The 21,668-nt window shown below is 40.5% G+C and overlaps 1 protein-coding gene across 4 annotated transcripts in view; it reads left to right on the top strand.

Moving 5' to 3' along the window:
- LOC149163676 (Protein kinase superfamily protein) overlaps window positions 1-21,668 on the top strand; it is a 413,635-nt gene that overhangs the window by 306,305 nt on the left and 85,662 nt on the right. For 3 of the 4 annotated variants that reach the window (XM_089431806.1, XM_089431805.1, XM_089431808.1), the window contains 7 exons: window positions 17,591-17,681; window positions 17,810-17,851; window positions 18,041-18,149; window positions 18,603-18,717; window positions 18,855-18,904; window positions 19,180-19,258; window positions 19,911-19,961. In XM_089431806.1, coding sequence (XP_089287932.1) covers window positions 17,591-17,681; window positions 17,810-17,851; window positions 18,041-18,149; window positions 18,603-18,717; window positions 18,855-18,904; window positions 19,180-19,258; window positions 19,911-19,961 — 537 coding nt within the window. The remainder of the gene's footprint in view (window positions 1-17,590; window positions 17,682-17,809; window positions 17,852-18,040; window positions 18,150-18,602; window positions 18,718-18,854; window positions 18,905-19,179; window positions 19,259-19,910; window positions 19,962-21,668) is intronic. The other variant, XM_089431807.1, reaches the window with a different exon arrangement.

Below are 21,668 nucleotides of genomic sequence, written 5' to 3'. Positions count from 1 at the left end.
TACAGACTTTCATCGATCGGAGGAAACCTGATATATAGAGAATCACTTATGAAGGATAGATCAACTAAGATGGATGTGAAGTGATCTCGGGGAACCTTTTCTAGGGGAGGCTCAAGAATGGGACTTGCTTCTTAAGCAAGGTACAAGGCTTTCTAGGAGAAGGGGATGACGATTTAAGGGCTAGGTTTGAGGAGTGTGAATTGGAAAGGAACTTCCAAAACCCTAAAATCCTTGTTGAACTTGGTTTCCCAAGTGGTTTTTGAAGTGTTGACTTTTCAAACATATGAGACCACACGGGACCAAGTGGACCCAAGTTAGGTCAAGAGGAAGGAGTTTAGCAACCAATGATAGACTTGACCTAAACAAGGAGGAGAAGGGGATCAATGAATTGATTTTTAGTTGAAGGTGCAAAGTGATCCCTATGAGGAACTAGTCCAGGGAAACTTAGGGCAAAAACCAATCTCGAGGCTACGACTTGGGATATTTGACAACCCCACTGTCAAAATTTCCTCAAATTTGGAGGAGGCCTAGCAGAGACACCAGCGCAGTTGAGGCCAAGAGATCGAAGTTTTTCTATGGGTGGTTTGTCTGAAAAATGACGCCCTAGGAACCCTAAAGTGGCTAGACCTAGAATAAAGGGAGGTGAAGAAAAATGTTTCTTTAAGTGATCACCTTATGGTAGACAAATGCCTATTCCTTTGGGGAGATTGCAGTCAAGAAGAATATGAAGATAGATTTCGTTTCCAGGTCAAGGAGGCTCTAAGATCAACTTTCGCTTGTCATTAGGGCAAAGGAGAGTGACCTTAAAAGCTTGTATACTTTGTTTTGCAAGGTGAAGTGGCTTATCAAGAAAAATTCAACCATAAAATTATGCCTAGGAGAATTTCTTCACCATACATGGCCCATACATAGAGATATGCTATATAGAAACATAATTCCACAATTTCGCAGTAAATGCATGCAACAACTAGCCCTAGTATAGCGGAAATCTCATTATCAATGTACGTAACAAAGTAAAAGAATAAATAGCATTAAATTTGTACTTACATGTAAGAGAATATATCCAACCACCAATAAACTTGCCAATCAATAAGCTCCAAGATAAGAAAAGACAATCCATACATCAAAATTCATCCATGCTCCAAAATTTCACCCACCAAGAAGGAATAGCGAAAATATCAAGAGAGATCCAAGTCCAAATCAAGTGATGATGATAAATGAACTCTTATAATTTGTATTTATACAACTGTAAGGAGTTCGATTTAGCTTATTTGGGCCTACATTAGCCCCTAAAATAGAAATAATGTGCAAATAACTAACTTTTGGTGACAAGCCCACCACACTAGCTCATAAACAAAATAACAACCGTCTCAATAGGTCGAGTGATCAATAATACATATCTTTGGGCTCAGTGTTGCAGGAACTGTCCCACCCCCAAGGATCCAGAGGTAGATCCACGTCCCGTACGAATCCACCACCGATCCTTTAGCGTAGCCACAGATCGGAAAATCGGATCCGCGGTTCCTCCTTTTTTTGGCGATTCCTACAAAATTGGATTTGTGGGGGCCCGATTCGCGGCTCTTATTGCCCATATCCACAGTTCCTATTTCCTGATCCGCGGATCCAGAAATGATCGGGTGCAGATCTGTGGAGGTTTGGGCGTGTATCCATCGCAGATCGCGAGCGGATCCGAGAGAAGGTGGATGGTTCCACAGGGCTTTTTTGGATTTTGGAAAATTTGAACTGTTCTGTGAGGAACTACACTGTCCGAATACTCCCAAGGTGCCCCTTGATGCTTCCTAGATGCTCCCTAATGGTAATGTTAAATTCTTAAAGCAAAAGTGACATTCTCTTTTATCTTTCATTTCCGTCCTTTTACTTAAATTTTTAACATTACCATGAAATGACTTAGGATGTTTGAGAGTGGTTCCAACCTCATCAGACTTCATATGGAGAAAATAGAATTTCATATCCCATTCAAAATTCAGCAGACTTAACAATTTTCAAGATCAATGGGATTGTGGCATTTCATTGGATTATATCATGTATGAGGGCATGTGTTTGGCATTTAATCAAGAGCAACAAGCCCTATATGTACCCCAGTGTTGGTGTTATTGATTGTTGAACTCTTTTGTCATGACCTTAGCAATTATGTACCCTTCACTCAAGTCAAAATCATTGATCAGGCATGTTAAGCTTTCTCTACCATATTATAAGGCTTGGATTAAGCTGTTTGATCAAAATTACTCAATGTTGACTAAAATCCTTATAGAATTGAAGTAGAGACAAAGGCTAGACAAGAGAAGAGGAATCTAGATTGTAGATGGTTGACGCTGGAATAATTAATCATTGATGTACAATGGATGCCATATCTATCTTGATTTATGTAAAAATATGCATGTTTTCATATCTTCTACAACTAATTTGGTATTTTGTATGTTTTTTTAATATAAATGCAAATATATATATATATATATATATATATATATATATATATATATATAGTAGACGCTTCAGAGACGCTTCGCTTCCTAGATTTTTGGAAAATGACGCTTCCGCCTCCCCACTTCCAAAAAACATCCCCGTTTCATCCCCACTTCGTGCAACATTGATTGGGTTCTCTAAGAAGCCTGATGAAGTTCATAAGTGCCATAATGATGAATATGACTTCCAAACGTAATGGACAAGGGGTTGGCCCCTTGTTCTACACATAATAAACCTGTGGTGCTCCCAATGGATGTGAGGTCACACAAGTGACCTCATTGGTCTCCAAGTAAGTTGAAGATGCTTGTAGACCATTTGTAAGGGCTCAGATGATGGTGTAAGTGATGCCACATTAGCGTACAAGTCCTGGGTCATTTGCCAAGTGCATGGTACAACTGTGGGGCTCGCTGGGCAGAGGTGAACCAGGTGCATCTTCCTCGTCCAATAAGTGAATCTCGAGCAATCTATGAACATCTCTGGGGATCCATGGAGTGTTGTCTATTGCTGTGGGGGGCCATCTCTCTCAACACACACCCTACATGTGCCAATGTAGCCCTCTAGAGGGTTAGGACCCCGTATAGGGGACCAAACCCAAAATTGAGACCACCTGCAATCCTTCATAAAATCCAATGCATCCTCTAGCCTTCCAATACAACAAGTCGACGAGGAAATAGAGTAAAAGCGCTTACAAACCATGGACAACAAGTGGGGACTTCCTAATGGCATGCGCTTCCATAGTGAGGTTGAGCATGTGCTATTGTCTCCAAACTCCAAATGGGGTTAAGCGAGTATCCTATTAGGTGGTTTCTACTTCTAAAGGGGATAGTATGTCTAAGGTACATCCTTTAAAGGGTGGTGGCATGTGATAAAGAGATGAATGTGGTATGGGATGAAATGGGCAACCCTAGGCCACATGCTGGGGTATAAGGGTAGTTAATAAAAGGGAAGCCCACACTTGCATATATAATGTAGAGGAGGGAGCAATCGTGCTACATGAGGTGCCCTAACCTTGATTTTTCCACTTTTCTTTATATGCCTTTTGCCTTGATTGCTTGGGGTTCAAGGGGTAAGAGCATGATGTCTGAGATATAGCAGCGGATACCCCCTTTAAAGTAGGGCAGTTCATTTCCCACCAAGGGTTGGGACAATTATGGGTTCTTGAATTATAAAAGAGGCTCATCTCTGGCTTGTAGGAACCAGGGTGATGGCCATGATGATGGGGGTAGAGCTCATGTATTGGCTTTTGCCCACGTGCTAAATGTGTTCGTCCCGACCATCTTTTGCATTTTGTGGTACATTTTCCTATTGAATGTGGCCAATTATGCTTTTACTTTTCTTTTCAGTTGCATCAATCTTTGGGGCATCATTCCAAACCCGACCCAAAGTGTGGGCAAGGGGAAGGGGAAGGCTAACCCTTTGTGGACCCAGTGGAGGAATGTGGACCTAGATGGGAGAAATGGCGAATGGTGTTATAATGAGTAGAAGGGGAGTAATATATATGGATGAGGGAGTGGGACCACACGACCAAAATTGATGTTTCCCATGTAGTACCATCCCTAAAGCCCAAGGGTTAGTAAAAGAAGTGCCACATAACTAGGGTCTAAGGTTAATATCCAAAAGAGGTCTAGGCGACAAGAGCACAGACCTAGCCCACTCTTTTCGCCAAATCCCCCCATTAATCCATGTTCAGAAGTGTCCATGATAAACAAACTACAATACTCAATTACCAAATAACAAGGCATACCTTTAGGTTCGGGAGGCCCACCTTCAAACGTATGATCATGGCAGATGGGTGAGGGACCACATGGCTGGCTCAGGTGGTGAAGAAATGGCACAACGAGCTAGTTGGTGGCTGCAAGGGGCTGCTGGCTGCTAGTTGAGGACCATCTTGGAGAAATTTTTTCTCCTAGGGATATCACCCACAAAATGGTGGGTAACATCTAGCTTCAACTGGGACGTGATCTCTCGAAGAAGTGGGCGAAGCTACTCGAACGAGAGGTCATGAGAACTCCAGTAATACCCTAGTTACCGTAGAACTGTTACCTGCACATATAATAGGTGAAAAAAACACGGGGCAACATACTTTCGCGACGTCTAACGGGAGGTCATGAGAACTCCAGCAATACCTTGGTTACCGCAGAACTGTTACCTGCACATATAATAGGCGAAAAAAACACGGGGCAACATGCTTTCGCAGCGTCTCATGATTGCACATGCTTGGATTAGACCCATAAAATCGACTCATAGAAGTAAATGCAGTTTTTAAATCTAAATGCAGCTAATCTATCATGAGATATATCATATGTCATTAGTTCTAATGAAAAAATCGGCATGCAATGCATCCTACCCTAACATGCATATAATAATGCTAATGTTAAGTGTAATCATACAACCAATGCAACGAACATATCATCATATCAATATACATATGCCTGCCAGTATGAATACTCATGTAGCAAATCTTGAAGCAAATGCGTATACATTTGTATGGAGGATGAAGTGGGTGGGAGGTGGGAAAATATGATCTCCATTCGAGGTAAAAGGAAGCCCTAGAAGAAGGAGAATAAACCAATCTAGAAGTGCAAGGCTTTCCCTCTAAGTAGGCAATGGTGGAATGAAAGATCACTCCAACAACTCCCTATCACAATCATATTTTATAATATCATGCTTTGTAGATGCCACAAGGTTGTGATGAGGGGGGAATGATAGGAAGGAAGGAAGGGGTGCAATAAATAAGTCGCTCAAGGTGATGGTCACATTAGAGAGGGGAGGTCATGCAGTGATCAAAACCCTAAGGGTGTGTCGAAGGAGGTAAAGTATAATCGATGTGGGGCTCTTCCTTCACACTATACATGGAAGGGGGAAAGGGCTCATGCTCACTTGAGATCATATGACAAGGGGGGAGGAAATCACTTAATGAAAACTCAAGATGATGAACAATAGAAAAGGGCAAAGGGGAAGGTGTTGATTTGGGGTAGCATCGGATGTGCTCTAGCCATGAAAATTGGTGGAGAGGCTAAAGCACATGAGATCTCCAAGACCCAGAAATGGCTTGGACAGATTTTAACCGGTTTGGGAGATATTAAAATAATTAATATTTTTAATGGAGTTCCTAAGTCTAAACTTAAGAAAAATAAAATATTAATGGGTATTAATATAAACTGGGTTAGAAGGGTCCAAAAGTCATGGATAAAGCCAAATCTAATCTTAGCCGTTGATTAGAAATTTAATCTCGGTCGTTGATGGCCCAACGAGAAAAGTATAAGAGGAGGCTTGAGGGTCAGTTGGAGAACACACTAAGGGAGACTAGTCAGTTCGATTTCTGGAGCGCAGTTAGCTGAGAAATTTGAACTAGTGTTCTGGAAAGCAACATGAGACAACAAGTATAGAATAGAGAGTCGGGAGCAGTACTAGAAGAACACCGCAGAGGTTGGAGAGGCAGACGCAGAGCCTCTCAGGTAGACGCAGAGGCAACAACAGACTGCACAGTCAGTGGAGGGCCTGCGTGGGTGACGCAGAGAGGCAGGGTCTGACGCATAGTGTCTGGGAGCTATGCAGAGGTCAGCCAGGCTGACGCTGATATTGGGAGAAGTGCTAGAGAAATTTTCTCTCAGTTGGGTAAGCTTGTTTGGCACCCTGTTGTATTGAATAATTGTTGAATAATAAAATCCTCCCTTGCTGCACTGGCTTTCCCACATTGGGGTTTTCCAGGGACTGTTGTCCAAAATATCTGTGTTGATGTGTTGATTCTTGTGCATGTGTTTGTTTCTATATTATGGTGTGATATCTGCAACAAAATTTATTTTAATGTTTATTGAAGGAATTTCATATATAACTTATTGGAAAATAAGTAGGTAAAGTAAATTAGTTGTTGCAGTCATAGAATTTTCACATGGTATCAGAGCAAGTAATTAGAGACAGGAAGGGAAAATCAATTATGGGTTGAGACCATGATGCAGAGGCATCTATGTCAGGAGTCTCGCACAGATTTTCAAAAAATTGCACAAGAGAAAGTGATTTCGATTTCTCTATGTTGGCTTCCAAGTTGGAAGAAAAAGTGGCTTGTATGACTAGTTTTGCATCATTAGAGGTATGGTATATAGACAGTGGAGCCTCTTGGCGTATGAAGGGAATGTGGGAATGTTTCTTAGATTATCGGGAGGAGAAGATGAACTTTCAGATCACCATGGGGAACAAGGAAAAGTGTACTCCAGTAGGGAGGGGTACCATAGTTTTTTAAACAAAATCGGGAGAGCGGTTCCGTACTACCAATGTGTTGCATGTACTGGGATTGGGGATGAAATTACTTTCCGTGTCGCAACTTCAAGGCAAAGGCTATGATGTTTTCTTCATCAAGGAGAAAGTATATGTCAAACACTCGAGATGGAAAAAGAAAGTGCAGATCGGGATCAAAAGTAACAGGTTAAATAGACTACAACTACAATCACCAATGGCACTAATAGGCAGTCATGGAGACAAAGATTTGAATGAACTATGTCACAGAAGAATGGGGCATTTGCACCATGAGGCTCTGAGAATTCTCAGGAGCATTGTAACAGGAGTTCCGGATCTTAGTACGGAACGCGATGATGTATGCAGAGGATGTGCTCTAGGAAAGTATGCCAAAGCAGCATTTCCTAGAAGTAAAAAGAGGGCTAAGAGTGTACTAGGATTGATACACTCAGATATATGCGGACCGATGTCCACTAAAGCTTTTAGTGGTGCCAAGTACTTCCTTACCTTCATTGATGACCACTCAAGGAAAACTTGGATTTATTTTGTGAAAACCAAGGATGAGGTTTTCTGTCGATTCAAAGAGTTCAAGGCTCTGGTGGAGAATCTGACTGGGAAGAAAATAAAAGTTTTGCGCTCAGATAATGGTGGAGAATATGTCGATAAGGACTTCACTGATTTTAACACTAAGGAGGGCATCAGAAGAGAGTGGACAACTCCTTACAATCCGGAGCAGAATGGAGTAGCAGAAAGGAAGAATAGGACTATTGTAGAAGCAGCTAGGGCCATGATGTATGATCTAGATATGCCAAAATTCCTATGGGCAGAAGCATGCAACACGACAGTCTATGTTCAGAACATGACTCCTCATCGGGCAATGGGCAGGATTACTCCAGAGAAAGTTTTCACAGGGAAAACACGTCAAGTCAGTCATTTCAGGATATTTGGGAGTTTAGCATATTGCCACATACCCGAGGGAAAGAGGAAAAAGCTGGATCAAACTACGGAAAAAGGGTATCTAGTGGGATATAGCGAGAACGCTAAGGCATACAAAATCTATCTTCTAGGGAGCAAGAAGGTAGTGGTTCGACGAGATGTGAAGTTCATGGAGGACAGGGCTTTCAGAAAATCTCGTGAAATGCCTTCCGAGGAGCAGTCAAAAGAGGAGTCGTTGGTTAAACCTCTTCAACCAACGGAAGTAAAGAATTCTTCCTCGGGTCAGGAAGATTCACAGGATGAGGAGGAGCTAACAGAAGCACCTGCTAGCAGAGGAAGAACTAGCAGGGAACTTTGTCAGATTCTGCGAGATGCAGAGGACTTCATTGGTGCGCCAAGAAACAATAAGAGGGAGCGAAAACAACGAGATAGATATCAGACATTAGTAGCTCAGGATGGGGAGCCTGCTAGTTTCTAGGAGGTAGCTCAACATCAGGTTTGGCTAGATGCGATGGTAGAGGAGTACAACTCCATCATAGTGAACGATGTTTGGGAGGTAGTGACAGGGCCTCAAGACAGATTAGTGGTAGGTTCGAGATGGATCTACAAGATCAAATACGCTGCAGACGGAAGTGTAGAGAAATATAAAGCCAGGTTTGTGGCTAAGGGTTATGCTCAGAAGGAAGGAATTGACTATGAAGAGACCTTCGCCTCGGTAGCCAAGTATACACTATTAGAACCGTGATATCTCTTGTAGCACAGATGGGGTGGGAGATTCATTAGATGGATGTCAAAATGACATTTCTGAACGGTGTGATAGAAGAAGAGGTATACATTGAACAACTAGAAGGCTTTGAGACACATGAGAAGAAGTCTCATGTATGCAAATTGAAGAAAGCCTTGTATGGACTAAAACAGGTACTTAGAGCATGGTATGGTCGAATCGATGGCTACTTGTAGAAGATGGGATTTGTCAAGAGTGACGTAGATCCAAATCTCTACTATCTAGTTGTAGAGAATGAGTCGCTAATCCTAGTATTGTATGTGGATGATCTCTTTCTGACAGGATCATCCAGGCTCATCGGGGACTGCAAGAAGAATCTAGCCACAGAATTCGATATGAAGGATTTGGGATGAATGCATTATTTCCTAGGGTTGGAAGTTTGGCAGCAAAAGGGAGAGATCTTCCTTGGGCAAGGGAGATATGCTACAGAAATCTTGAAGAGATTCAGGATGGAGGACTGTAGACCCATGGCTACTCCAATGATCACCAACTGGAAGAAGATTGATGCATCAGAAGACAAGGATGTTGATCCCACCTTATACAGAAAGCTCGTAGGGTCCCTGATGTATCTGGTCAATACCGGGCCAGACATTTGCTAAGGTGTCAACACCCTCAGTCAGTTCATGGTGGAACCGAAGAGGGTGCACTGGGCAACAACCAAACATGTTTTCAGATATTTACAGGGAATAGTCGATTATGGACTCTTGTACACTAGGAGTAAGGATATCAGATTGAGTGGATTTACTGATGCAGATTGGGCAGGAAGTTCAGTGGAATGGAAAAATACCTCTTGGCACTGTTTCAACATTGGATCAGGAATGGCCTCCTGGTGCAGTAGGAAATAGAAGTTCGTGGCTCTGAGCTCATCTGAGGAAGAATATATGGCGGCGAGCACAACTTCGTGTGAGGCCATATGGCTCAGAAAACTACTTGTGAACCTATTCCGAAGAAAAATGGAGGTGACTGGGATCATATGCGATAATCAGAGTTGCATCAAGCTCTCTAAGAATCCAGTGTTTCATGATCGGTCAAAGCATATTGATATCCAGTGTCACTTTGTTAGACATTGTGTCCAACGAGGAGCTGTATATTTGAGCTACACTTCTATAGGAGAACAGGTGGCAGACATCTTCACCAAGGCCCTTGGAAGAACAAAGTTTGATTATTTCAGGCAAAAGATGGGGATGATTAAGAATCCATTTAAGTAGCAGAAATGTGGGTGATGTTGCAGTGCGATAGCAGTCAACAGTAGCACGGTGCAATGTGGCAGAGGGAGTTGCAGTGTTGGAAGAAAGGATCAGCAGCAACACAGATGCAGAGGGAGCTGTCGTACAGATGCAACAGTGGCAGTGGCAAGACCATGGGCAGTAGTACAGGATGTAGCAGTATGGAGGATGTTGGGCAGGGAGGCCTAGCATTAGCACAGGGACCGATGCTGGATGATCAGAGTGATACTCAGTGAGGGGTATTACTAGAGCACAGTCCTTGCTAAGATGGAGTGTTGATTTGGGGTAGCATCGGATGTGCTCTAGCCATGAAAATTGGTGGAGAGGCTAAACCATATGAGATCTCCAAGACCCAGTAATGGTTTGGGCAGATTCTAACCGGTTTGGGAGATATTAAAATAATTAATATTTTTAATGGAGTTCCTAAGTCTAAACATAGGAAAAATAAAATATTAATGGGTATTAATATAAACTAGGTTAGAAGGATCCAAAAGTCATGGATCAAGCCAAATCTAATCTTATTCGTTGATTAGAGATTTAATCTCGGTTGTTGATGGACCAACGAGAAAAGTATAAGAGGAGGCTTGAGGGTCAGTTGGAGAACACACTGAGGGAGACCAGTCAGTTTGATTTCTGGAGCAGGGTTAGCTGAGAAATTCGAACTAGTGATCTGGAGAGCAGCAGGAGGCAACAAGTACAGAACAGAGAGTCAGGAGTAGCACCAAAAGACCAGTGGAGAGGTTGGAGAGGCAGACGCAGAGGCAACAACAGACTGCGTAGTCATTGGAGGGCTCCGTGGGTGACACATAGAAGCCCAGTGCTGACGCAGAGAGGCAGGGGCTGATGCAGAATGTCTGGGAGCTACGCAGAGGTCAGCTAGGCTGACGCAGAATGTCTGGGAGCTACGCAGAGGTCAGGACGCTGAGATGGGGAGAAGTGCTGGAGAATATTTCTCTCTATTGGGTAAGCCAGTTTGGCACCCTATTGTACTAAAGAATTACTGAATAATAAAATCCTCCTTGCTACACTGGTTTTCCCACATTGGGTTTTTCCGGGGACTGTTGTCCAAATATCTGTGTTTTTTGTTGATTCTTGTGCATGTATTTGTTTCTGTATTATGGTGTGATATCTACAACATAATTTATTTTAATTTTTATTGAAGGAATTTCATAAATAACTTATTGGAAAATAAGTAGGTAAAGTAAATTAGTTGTTGCAATGATAGAATTGTCACAGAAGGTGAAGTCTCAATGGGACCCTTTTCCTGAAAATCCAACTCTAGAGGCTCAAGTGATTTGAATATACTCCCGGAATCATAAGGAAGGTGGGTATGAGCAAGGGCCTTATCAATCCTATCATTGTTGGTATCAAAAATAAGGTCTTCCCAAAAAGGAGAATCAATCATTTCCAATTGCTCCTATTGATGCAAGGGAAAGTGACAGTTCTCCTTCCCAAGGGTATCGATGGATATGTCCTCATAAATAATGCTTGGGAGAAAGGGAGGACCACTCTCATCCTCATCCTCTTTGTCGGTGTCATAAATGGGAGCACAGTCAAATTGACAACTTCCCATTTCTCTTTTTCAATATGGAAATAATTTTCCAGGGATTGTTGTCCAAAATATTTGTGTCGATGTGTTGATTCTTGTGCATGTGTTTGTTTCTGTATTATGGTGTGATATCTGCAGCAAAATTTATTTTAATGTTTATTGAAGGAATTTCATAAATAACTTATTGAAAAATATGTAGGTAAAGTAAATCAGTTGTTGTAGTGATAGAATTTTCACAGGAGTTGAAGTCTCAATGGGACCCTTTTCCTAAAAATCCAACTCTAGAGGCTCAAGTGATTTGAATATACTCCCGGAGTCATAAGGAAGGTGGGTATGAGCTAGGGCCTTATCAATCCTATCATTGTTGGTATCAAAGATAAGGTCTTCCCAAAAAGGAGAATCAATCATCTCCAATTGCTCCTTTTGATGCAAGGGAAAGTGACAATTCTCCTTCCCAAGGTTATCGATGGATATGTCTTCATAAATAATGCTAGGGAGAAAGGGAGGACCACTCTCAAGCTCATCCTCGTTGTCTGTGTCATAAATGGGAGCACAGTCAAATTCAGGGCCAACAACTTCCCATTTCTCTATTTCAATATGGAAATAATTTGCAATGTCATATTCTAAGGGGCTAATGGGATCACCTTCCTCAAGGTTCTCAAAAGGAGAATCATCGGGAGTATTATCCTTGACAATCCTATCATTGTTGGTATCAAAGATAAGGTCTTCACAAAAAGGAGAATCAATCATCTCCAATTACTCCTTTTGATGCAAGGGAAAGTGACATTTCTCCTTCCCAAGGGTATCGATGGATATGTCCTCATAAATAATGCTCGGACCACTCTCAAGCTCATCCTCCTTGTCGGTGTCATAAATGGGAGCACAGTCAAATTGAGGGCCAACAACTTCCCATTTCTCTTTTTCAATATGGAAATAATTTCCAATGTATCTTCTAATGGGCTAATGGGATCACCTTCCTCAAGGTTCTCAAAAGGAGAATCATCGGGAGTATTATCCTTGAGAAAGGTAAGGTTAGTCTCAACTTCACTTTCCATAGACTCATTCTCCCCAAACATGTCCTTAAAATCGTCCCTTTCATCATGTGAACCCAAGGAGGACCCGTCTTCCTGCTCATTATTTAGATTCTCTAAGTCTTGATGATGCTTGATGAAGGCTTCCTATTGGATGCCTAACACAGGGTGTATTTGAAAATGTCTAAGAAAGCCATCGACAAACTCTTCAATAGATGAGATGCTCCTAGGTTCATGATCATGCAGCCATGAGTTATGACCACCTATAGATCCCATGAACAATAACATAAAGGCATCTTGGTGAACAACCTTCTCTCTTGAAGCATGTGCATTAAATCTTTCTATATGGTCAATTGCGTAGAGTGGATCACCATCAAACACGGGCACCCCACGTACCTTCCTTCCCGCGACATGAATAGGATGCTCGAGGATGCTAGCAATGTCCAAAATGGGAAATTTGTCAAACAAAGACAAACTATTTGAGATATACATGAAAAATATGTAGGAGTCGCCAGGGTGAATTTAAAGATGCCTAGAAAAATGCTTGCTTCACCCTACAAGCATTGACCTTAAAGTTCAATGAAGAACTAGGGCTTCGTTCTTCCAATGGAGTCGCAATGATGTTATGTCAATATGTTGTATGGGGAACAAAACAGACGTTTCGTGTCCCCGAAAATGACACCAAAATATTACTGCTCAAACTAGCATGAGGTCTTAGAGGGGCACTTGCTAGGTCAAGAGCAACAATGAAGCTAAAGCCCACTATCATCACAGCTAAAGCTTCCTACTCTTTTCAGACTTTCACTAATGGGAGGAGACCCGATATATAGAAAATCACTTATGAAGGATAGATCAACTAAGATGGATGTGAAGTGATCTCGGGGACCATTTCCTATGTGAGGCTCAAGAATGGGACTTGCTTGCTTCTTAAGCAAGGTACAAGGCTTTCTTGGAGAAGGGGATGAGGATTTAAGGGCTAGGTTTTAGGCGTGTGAGTTGTAAAGGAGCTACCAAAACCCTAAAAGCCTTGTTGAACTTGGTTTCCCAAGTGGTTTTTCAAGAGTTGACTTTTCAAAGGTATGGGACCACACAGGGCCAAGTGGACCCAGGTTGGGTCAAGAGGAAGGATTTTAGCAACCATTGATAGACTTGACCTAAACAGGGAGAAGGGGATCAAAGAATTGATTTTCAGTCGAAGGTGCAAAATGATCCCTATGAGGAACTAGCCTAGGGAAGCTTAGGGCAAAAACAAATCTCGAGGCTAGGGCTTGGGATATCTCACAACCCCACCATCGAAATTTCCTCAAATTTGGAGGCCTGGGAGAGACACCAACATAGTTGAGGACATGAGATCGAAGACTTTCCATAGGTGTTTTGTTGAGAAAATGATGCCCTAGGAACCCTAATGTGGCTAGACCTAGAATAAAGAAGGAGAGGTGAAAAAAAATGTTTCTTTAAGTGATCACCTTATGGTAGACCAATGCCTAATCCTTTGGGGAGATTGGAGTCAAGAAGAATATGAAGATAAACTTCGTTTCTAGGTCAAGGAGGCTCTAAGATCAACTTTGCTTGTCATTGGGGCAAAGGAGAATGACCTTAAAAGATTTTATACTTCATTTTGCAAGGTGAAGTGGCTTATCAAGATACATTCAACCACAGAATTATCCCTAGGAGAATTCGTTCAACATACATGGCCCATACATAGAGATATGCTATATAGAAACATAATTCCACAATTTCGCAGTAAATGCATGCAACAACTAGCTCTAGTATAGCGAAAATCTCATTATTAATGTATGTGACAAAGTAAAAGAATAAATAGCATTAAATTTGTATTTACATGTATCCAACCACCAATAAACTTGCCAATCAATAAGCTCCAAGATAAGAAAAGACAATCCATACATCAAAATTCATCCATGCTCCAAACTTTCATCCACCAAGAAGGAATAGTGAAAATATCAAGAGAGATCCAAGTCCAAACCAAGTGATGATGATAAATGAACTCTCATCATTTGTATTTATACACCTCTAAGGAGTTCAATTTAGCTTATTTAAGCCCACATTAGCCCCTAAAATAGAAATAATGTGCAAATAACTGTCTTTTGGTGACGAACCCACCAAACTAGCTCATAAACAAAATAACAAGCCTCTCAAGAGGTCGAGTGATCAATAATACATATCATTGGGCTCTCTAAGAAGCCTGATGAAGTCCATCAGTTCCATAATGATGAATAGGACTTCCAAAAGTAATGGACAAGGGGCTAGCCCCTTGTTCTCCACATAATAAACCTGTGGTGCTCCCAATGGGTGTGAGGGCACACAAGTGACCTCATGGGTGTCCAAGTAAGTCGAAGATGAGGCGTTCACCATCTGTAAGGGCTCAGATGATGGTGTAAATGATGCCACATCAGCATACAAGTCTTGGGTCATTTGCCATGTGCATGGTGCAACTGTGGGTTTAGCTTGGCAGAGGTAAACTAGGTGCATCTTTCGCGTCCAATAGGTGAATCTCGAGCAATCTCTGAATATCTCTGGGGATCCATGGAGCGTTGTCTACTACTGTGGAGGTCCATGGCTGTCAACACACACCCTGCATGTGCCAATGTAGCCCTCTGGAGGGTTAGGACCTCGTATAGGGATACCAAAACCCAAAATGGAGACCAATTGCAATCCTACATAAGATCCAATGCGTCCCCTAGCCTTTTAGTACAACAAGTCATCAAGGAAATCGAGTAAAAGAGATCACAAACCATGGACAACACGTGGGGACTTCATAATGGCATGCGCTTCCATAGTGGGCTTTAGCATGTGTTAATGTCTCCAATCTTCAAATGAGATTAACCAAGTGTCCTATTAGGCGGTTTCTATTTCTAAAGGGGATAGTATGTCTAAGGTACACCCTTTAAAGGGTGGTGGCATGTGATAAAGAGATGAATGGATTAGGGGATGAAATGGGCAGCCCTGGGCCACATGTTGGGGTACAAGTGTAGCTAATAAAAGGGAAGCCCACACTTAGGTATATAATGTATAGGAGGGAGCAATCGTGGTACATGAGGTGCCTCGACTTTGATTTTTCCTCCCTTCTTTATATGCCTTTTTCCATTTATGATTTTTCTTTAATTGATTGCTCGAAGCTCAAGGGGTAAGGGCATGATGTGTGATATATAACAGTGGATACCCCCTTTAAGGGAGAGTGGTTCATTGCTCACAAAGGGTTGGTGCTAGTTTTTGGTTGCATCGAAAGTTCTCTAGCTTTGAATATTGGTGGAAAGGCTAAGGCACATGAGTACTAAAGAATTCAGAAACTGTTTGGAGAAATTCCACCCGGATCTTATTTTATTAAAATATTTAATACTTCTAATGGGGTTCCTAAGTCTAAGCTTAGGGAAATTAAAATTTTAATGGGTATTAATCAAAATATGGGTGAGAATGATCTAGAAGGTGTTGATTTGGGGTAGCATCGGATGTGCTCTAGCCGTGAAAATTGGTGGAGATGGTAAAGCACATGAGATCTCGAAGACCCAGAAATGGTTTGAGCAGATTCTAACCGGTTTGGGAGATATTAAAATAATTAATATTTTTAATGGAGTTCCTAAGTCTAAACTTAGGAAAAATAAAATATTAATGGGTATTAATATAAAATCGAGTTAGAAGGTTCCAAAAGTCATGGATCAAGCCAAATCTAATTTTAGCCATTGATTAGAGATTTAATCTCATCCATTGAAGGACAAACAAGAAAAGTATAAGAAGAGGCTTGAGGGTCAGTTGGAGAATATATTGAGTGAGACTAGTCAGTTCGATTTCTGGAGTTGGGTTAGCTGAGAAATTTGAACTAGTCGTCTGAAGAGCAGCAAGAGGCAGCAAGTACCGAACTAAGAGTCGGGAATAGCACCAGGGGAATAGCGTAGAGGTTGGAGAGGTAGACGCAGAGGCTGCAACACTGCGCAGTCACTTGGGGGCCTGCGTGGGTGACAAAAAGAGGCCCAGTGCTAATGTAGAGAGGTAGGGGCTGACGTAGAGGGTCTGCGAGCTACGTAGAGGTTAGCCAGGCTGACGCTGAGACTGGGGGAAGTGATGAAGAATTTTCTCTCTGTTGGGTAAGCCAGTTTGGCACCCAGTTGTACTGAAGAATTGCTGAATAATAAATCCTCCCTTGCTGCACCGGTTTTCCCACATTGGGTTTTTCCAGGCACTGATTGTCCAAAATATTTGTGTCGATGTATTAATTCTTATGCATGTGTTTGTTTCTGTATTATGATGTGATATCTGCAACATAATTTATTTTAATGTTTACTGAAGGATATTCATAAATAACTTATCAGGAAATAAGTAGGTAAAATAAATCAGTTGTTGCAGTGATAAAATTTTCACATGGTATCAGAGCAAGTAATCAGAGACAGGTAGGGAAAATCAATTATGGGTCGAGACCATGATACAGAGGCATCTACATCAGGAGACTCGCACAGATTTTCAGAAAATTCCACAAGAGAATGTGATTTCGATTTCTCTATGTTGGCTTCCAGGTTGGAAGAAGAAGTGGCTTGTGTGACTAGCTCTGCATCATTAGAGGTATGGTATATAGGCTGTGGGGCCTCTTGGCATATGACGGGAATCTAGGAATGTTTCTCAGATTATCGGGAGGAGAAGATGAACTTTCATATCACCATGGGGAACAAGGCAAAATGTATTCCAGTAGGAAGGGGTACCATACTTTTTCAAACAGAAACGGGAGAGTTGTTCCGTGCTACCAATGTGCTACATGTACCAAGATTGGAGATGAACTTACTTTCCGTGTCACAAAGTAAGTTCATCTTACAAAGCCTTTAGAGAGATCTCGACTCCTTAGGAAGCCTTAGGTTTAGGAGTATTCCTTGTAATTGAATAACTTTCCTTCTAGGTCTAGGTCTCCTTATAGGCCTTTCTTGGAGAGCCACTAGCTTCTTTTGGAGCATTAAGCTATCATTTGAGTCTCTCTTTTGAATGGGCCTTGGAAATCAAGTCATACTTTGTAATTGATACCATCATTCAAGTGATTTCCTTTATACCGGGACTCCTCCTATCGGTGAAAATCCGTAAAGAGCAGGGGACACTGACTGAGGTGACAGTGGGTCTTTGTCCCATTGTTGTTATAGTATTTGTCCCATAGGTAACCCTCTTAGGACCCCTGCTAGATTGTGTGGCAATAGGTTGGATGTTATAGTATTTGTCCCATAGGTAACCCTCCTAGGACCCCTGCTAGATTGTGTGGCAATAGGTTGGATGGTTGGTAAGTAACTAAGCATTTAAATCGAAGACTATTATTTGGTTGGCTTATTCTTGTTATTTCTCTGTAATTTCTGTGCAGAAATCTTTTTGGGCAATTGCCCGATGTAGTCATACCAGAGATGTACTTGGAATTATCAAGTCGTCGAGTGCTTATAATGGAATGGGTTGAGGTACATTTTGTTAAGTCATCTTTGTTTGCCACTATCAGTTGGAGATTATTTATTATTTTATTTGAAAGTCCTGACAATCAAAATTCTTTTGTTAGATGGCCAATTTTGATTGCTGTTTTTCTTTTCAGGGACAGAAGCTATCGGAGGTAAAAGATCTACATCTAGTGGAGGTACGAATGAAATGGTTTGTTTGCATTCGTTGTATGAGGATTTTCAAATATGCATTTTAATTTTCTGTTTGTCTGTTTGTTCTGAGAAGAGATTGAATGTTTGTTCCTAACTGTCCTTTTAGAAGGATTGAAGATAAGTTTGAATGGGTGATGTATGGCTGCTCCACTGAAAATTCTACTTCTGATCAGGTGGGATTGTATTGCTCTTTGGCCCAGCTTCTGGAAAGTGGATTTTATCATGCTGATCCACACCCTGGCAATCTTCTACGTACTTATGATGGAAAATTAGCTTACATAGGTATATATTCATTTCTAGTGATAGCATCTCTCTTAAAATATCTATAATATAACAGCATGGGGGACTGTATTTGTTTGTAAGTATGCTGGCCTTATAAATGAAGACCTAACTTCCATAATTTCAGGATATACTTATATAGCTCTGATCTGGGCACCTAGTTTTGTTTCCTTGTTTTTTGATTCTTGCTTCAGTATTGATCTAGGAGTTGTTTTTGCAGTCCCATATTGTATTTACACTAGTTGTAGCTGTTGGTCCCATTGACCTACTTTTGTGGTCATTTGTTGGACATTAATACAATTATTTTATCTTATTATCACAGTTGTAGCATGCTATCAAAATTCCATCTTATGAGCAACATGGTCGTCAGATGAATGTATAGAATATCATGTTAAACAAAATATTGATGAATCTTTTATTACTGGGCTCAATGACCTTTGTCCTTTGCCTTTTCAGATTTTGGAATGATGGGTGAGTTCAAACAAGATTTGAGAGATGGACTGATTGAGGCTTGTTTGCATCTGGTAAATCGAGAGTTTGATGCATTGGCTGGAGATTTTGTCACTCTTGGGTAATGTATCTGGAATTGGTCATTTATGTATGTATGCATAACTTATGTGTAATGTACCTATTTTCTTAGGTCTCTTATTTTTATCCCTTTTGAAAGATCAACTTTTCTCTGACAATTTGATTGTCTTTGGGTTGTAGGCTGCTTCCTCCGACTGCTCAAAGGAGTGATGTTGCAAAAGCATTGACTGGTATTTCTTTCACTAGAAACTGTACTGCTTTGCAGCAAATGTTCTTAGTTTTCAAAAAGGAATTGACTCTGCAATTTTCATTAAAACAAAGTACAATTTCTTTTACATTTTTCTTCTACGTATGCTTCTTGAATGATGCAGTAATCACATGCCCCTTAGTGGCATAAAAAATGAACTGTATGATGACTGTTAATAATTCTACATTCTGACAATTATTTGGATTCCAAGCAAATGACCTAGAAGTTCTTAACTTGGTTCACACTGCACTGCTGCAGGTGTGTTTGAGAATGCAGTGACTAAGGGAATTCGGAACATAAGTTTTGGAGATTTGTCAGGAAATTTGGGGCGCACAATGTATGCAATGATATATGTTGATTTTAGTCATGTAGAGTTTGCAATCACAAGGATGTAATAATTGAATTCTCCTCTGTTTTTCGGTGATAAAGTGAGTGAGAGTTTCACTGCTCTTAAACTCCAAGCCTGTGTGATCTATGTTGTTGACCACTGTGTTAGGCTTAAATGGACATGTGCAATTAAAATATGATATGATTACTGAAATTTGTCTGTTGTTATATATCGTGTCAGACTGAATCTGAGTAGTTGAGTCTCTTTACTTTTTGTAAATCATATCAAAGCTTATTGTAGGTAACACAATTCTGAACATGCTGATCTGGTATGTTCCATAGCTGTCTAAATGTTCAAGTTAATGCCTGACTATTATTACTGCATGATAAATTGCTGTGATAGTTTACATTTGACCTTTACTTCATTCAGAGATTGTGCCTTTGGATATGTATGTGCATTTTCATGATTGATAAAGCCATCACTCTCTAAGTTTGGTTAATAGTGATAGTTTATCAGCTTGCATCTTGAGGGGTCTAGGCATGTGAAACTAGTATAACTACCGCTATTTTAGATTACTTCCCTTAAGAATTGAATTTCTTCAATAATTTTCATAGCAGACTCTAAATAGCATTCTAATGATGTTACCTATCTGTTTTGTCAGGTACAAATTTAAGTTTCAGATCCCTTCATATTTCTCACTAGTTATTCGAAGGTGATCACTGTATTACTATGCATGTTATTTCTGCACTTTTTAGAGTTTGAACTTTTTAATCATAAGGTAAATGCGTTTGAGATGTTGAACTGTTGAATTGAAGGTCTTTTCTAACTGCAAATACACTTTAATTCCATATTTTGATCAACCTGTTTTATTTATTTTTTATACCATTTACTTACAAAATGCTGGGTTGCTGGACAAAATCATGAGGCACAGAGTAATTTAAAGTTGCAATATATTTCCTTTCTTTAACAATATATGATCTACCTGTTAAGTAGCGTGTGGAAAGGGGATGCAGGCATCGTACTACAGGAATCATATGAAAGACCTTTCTAAACCTGTACCTTTCCACAAGTGACTTCTACTCCCCTAATATCTTATTTCTGTACTAGACTCGATGCTGTTTAGATTCATAAGAGAGTGAAGGGATCGAATGGAACCAATCTGGAAACTCTAATTCCTGCAATAAACAAGGAGAGAAACAGCACCAAGGAATCACAGCATAAAATACCAACAAGTGTGTCCTTAAACATCCTAAAAAATTAATTTTCCATTCTTCCCCTTCTACCCTTGTACTTTATATTATCATTTAGGGAGCACCTCAAAAACGCTAGGAGTGTGCTCTTGAAGATCGCCATGGGTGGGAGGGATTTAGAAGTGCACCCACAAGGGTCCATCCTGTTATCACTTGCCGCCTACACCTACCTACAAGTCAGTGAGAAAAACCTTCAATCCCACTAGGTGTGGTTGGTGGCAGGGAGATAAGAGAAGGGGCTGTCACACTAAATCCCTTCTCTCTCCATTTAAGCTATCTCCTAGGTTAGCTAAGGGTGGTCCCTAATGAAAAGTTAAGTTAAAAATGATTTGAGGTTCTAGGAGGAAAGTTAATTTGGATTACTTGTCAAAAATAACTTGTTTCCAAGAATTAAGCCAGCATATGAATAAATGTGCAAATTTCAATGATATATTCAAAGTATAGACCAGTGCCTTCAAGTAAATAACAATAGCTTGCTCAAAAAATGAAATCAAGATACAATCATAGACAATTCAAATGTTAGACCAGAATAAGCATATGAACACCAATTGCAACTATAAAGGAAATAATACTTTGGAAGAGAATGCCCCAGTTAACAAGATACATCAATTACTCATGAGAATAATGATCATCAAAGTAGCAAGTACATGAAGTAACTTGAAATAGTGTTGCACCAATGAGAATATTCCAAGTACAAGAAAAACTCATAGTTGCAGAAATGAATTATTTCACAATACTTGCATAGTAAAATAAATGCTTATTGAAATAAAAATGATATTTGCAGATAAGACTCAAATAAATCCAAGATAGCATAAATACGAGAATTTCATTTGCAAGTAAAGTTAAGTTGTGATGTAGATGTGCTCTTGGTTTATTTTATTAGTTAAACTCTAATAAGCAAGATTTCAATTAACCTCCAATCCTCGGACCTCGCCCTTGCCCGAAAATTCGGATCTTACAATGAGGAGTCAATAGAGGTGGAGGGTCCCTAAATGTCTATACAACCAACTTAAGTTGGAGGTTAATTTTGAATGAGGCTTTAGCTTGTAAAATGCAACTAATTTAATATGCTTACTATGTCATGCAAGTATATTTGCAAAAGTTAAGTAAATGATAGAAATTGCCTTAAACACAAGATTGCATACATATGTAGGATTTGTGAAAAATAT

The sequence above is a fragment of the Pinus tabuliformis genome, chromosome 5_1 (assembly GCF_031772625.1).
Source record: "Pinus tabuliformis cultivar Carrire ecotype Pingquan chromosome 5_1, CPIR1, whole genome shotgun sequence".
NCBI classification, from domain to species: Eukaryota; Viridiplantae; Streptophyta; class Pinopsida; order Pinales; family Pinaceae; genus Pinus; species Pinus tabuliformis.
Note: the sequence above shows the minus strand (reverse complement) of the source record. Positions and strands in the feature narration are given on the sequence as shown.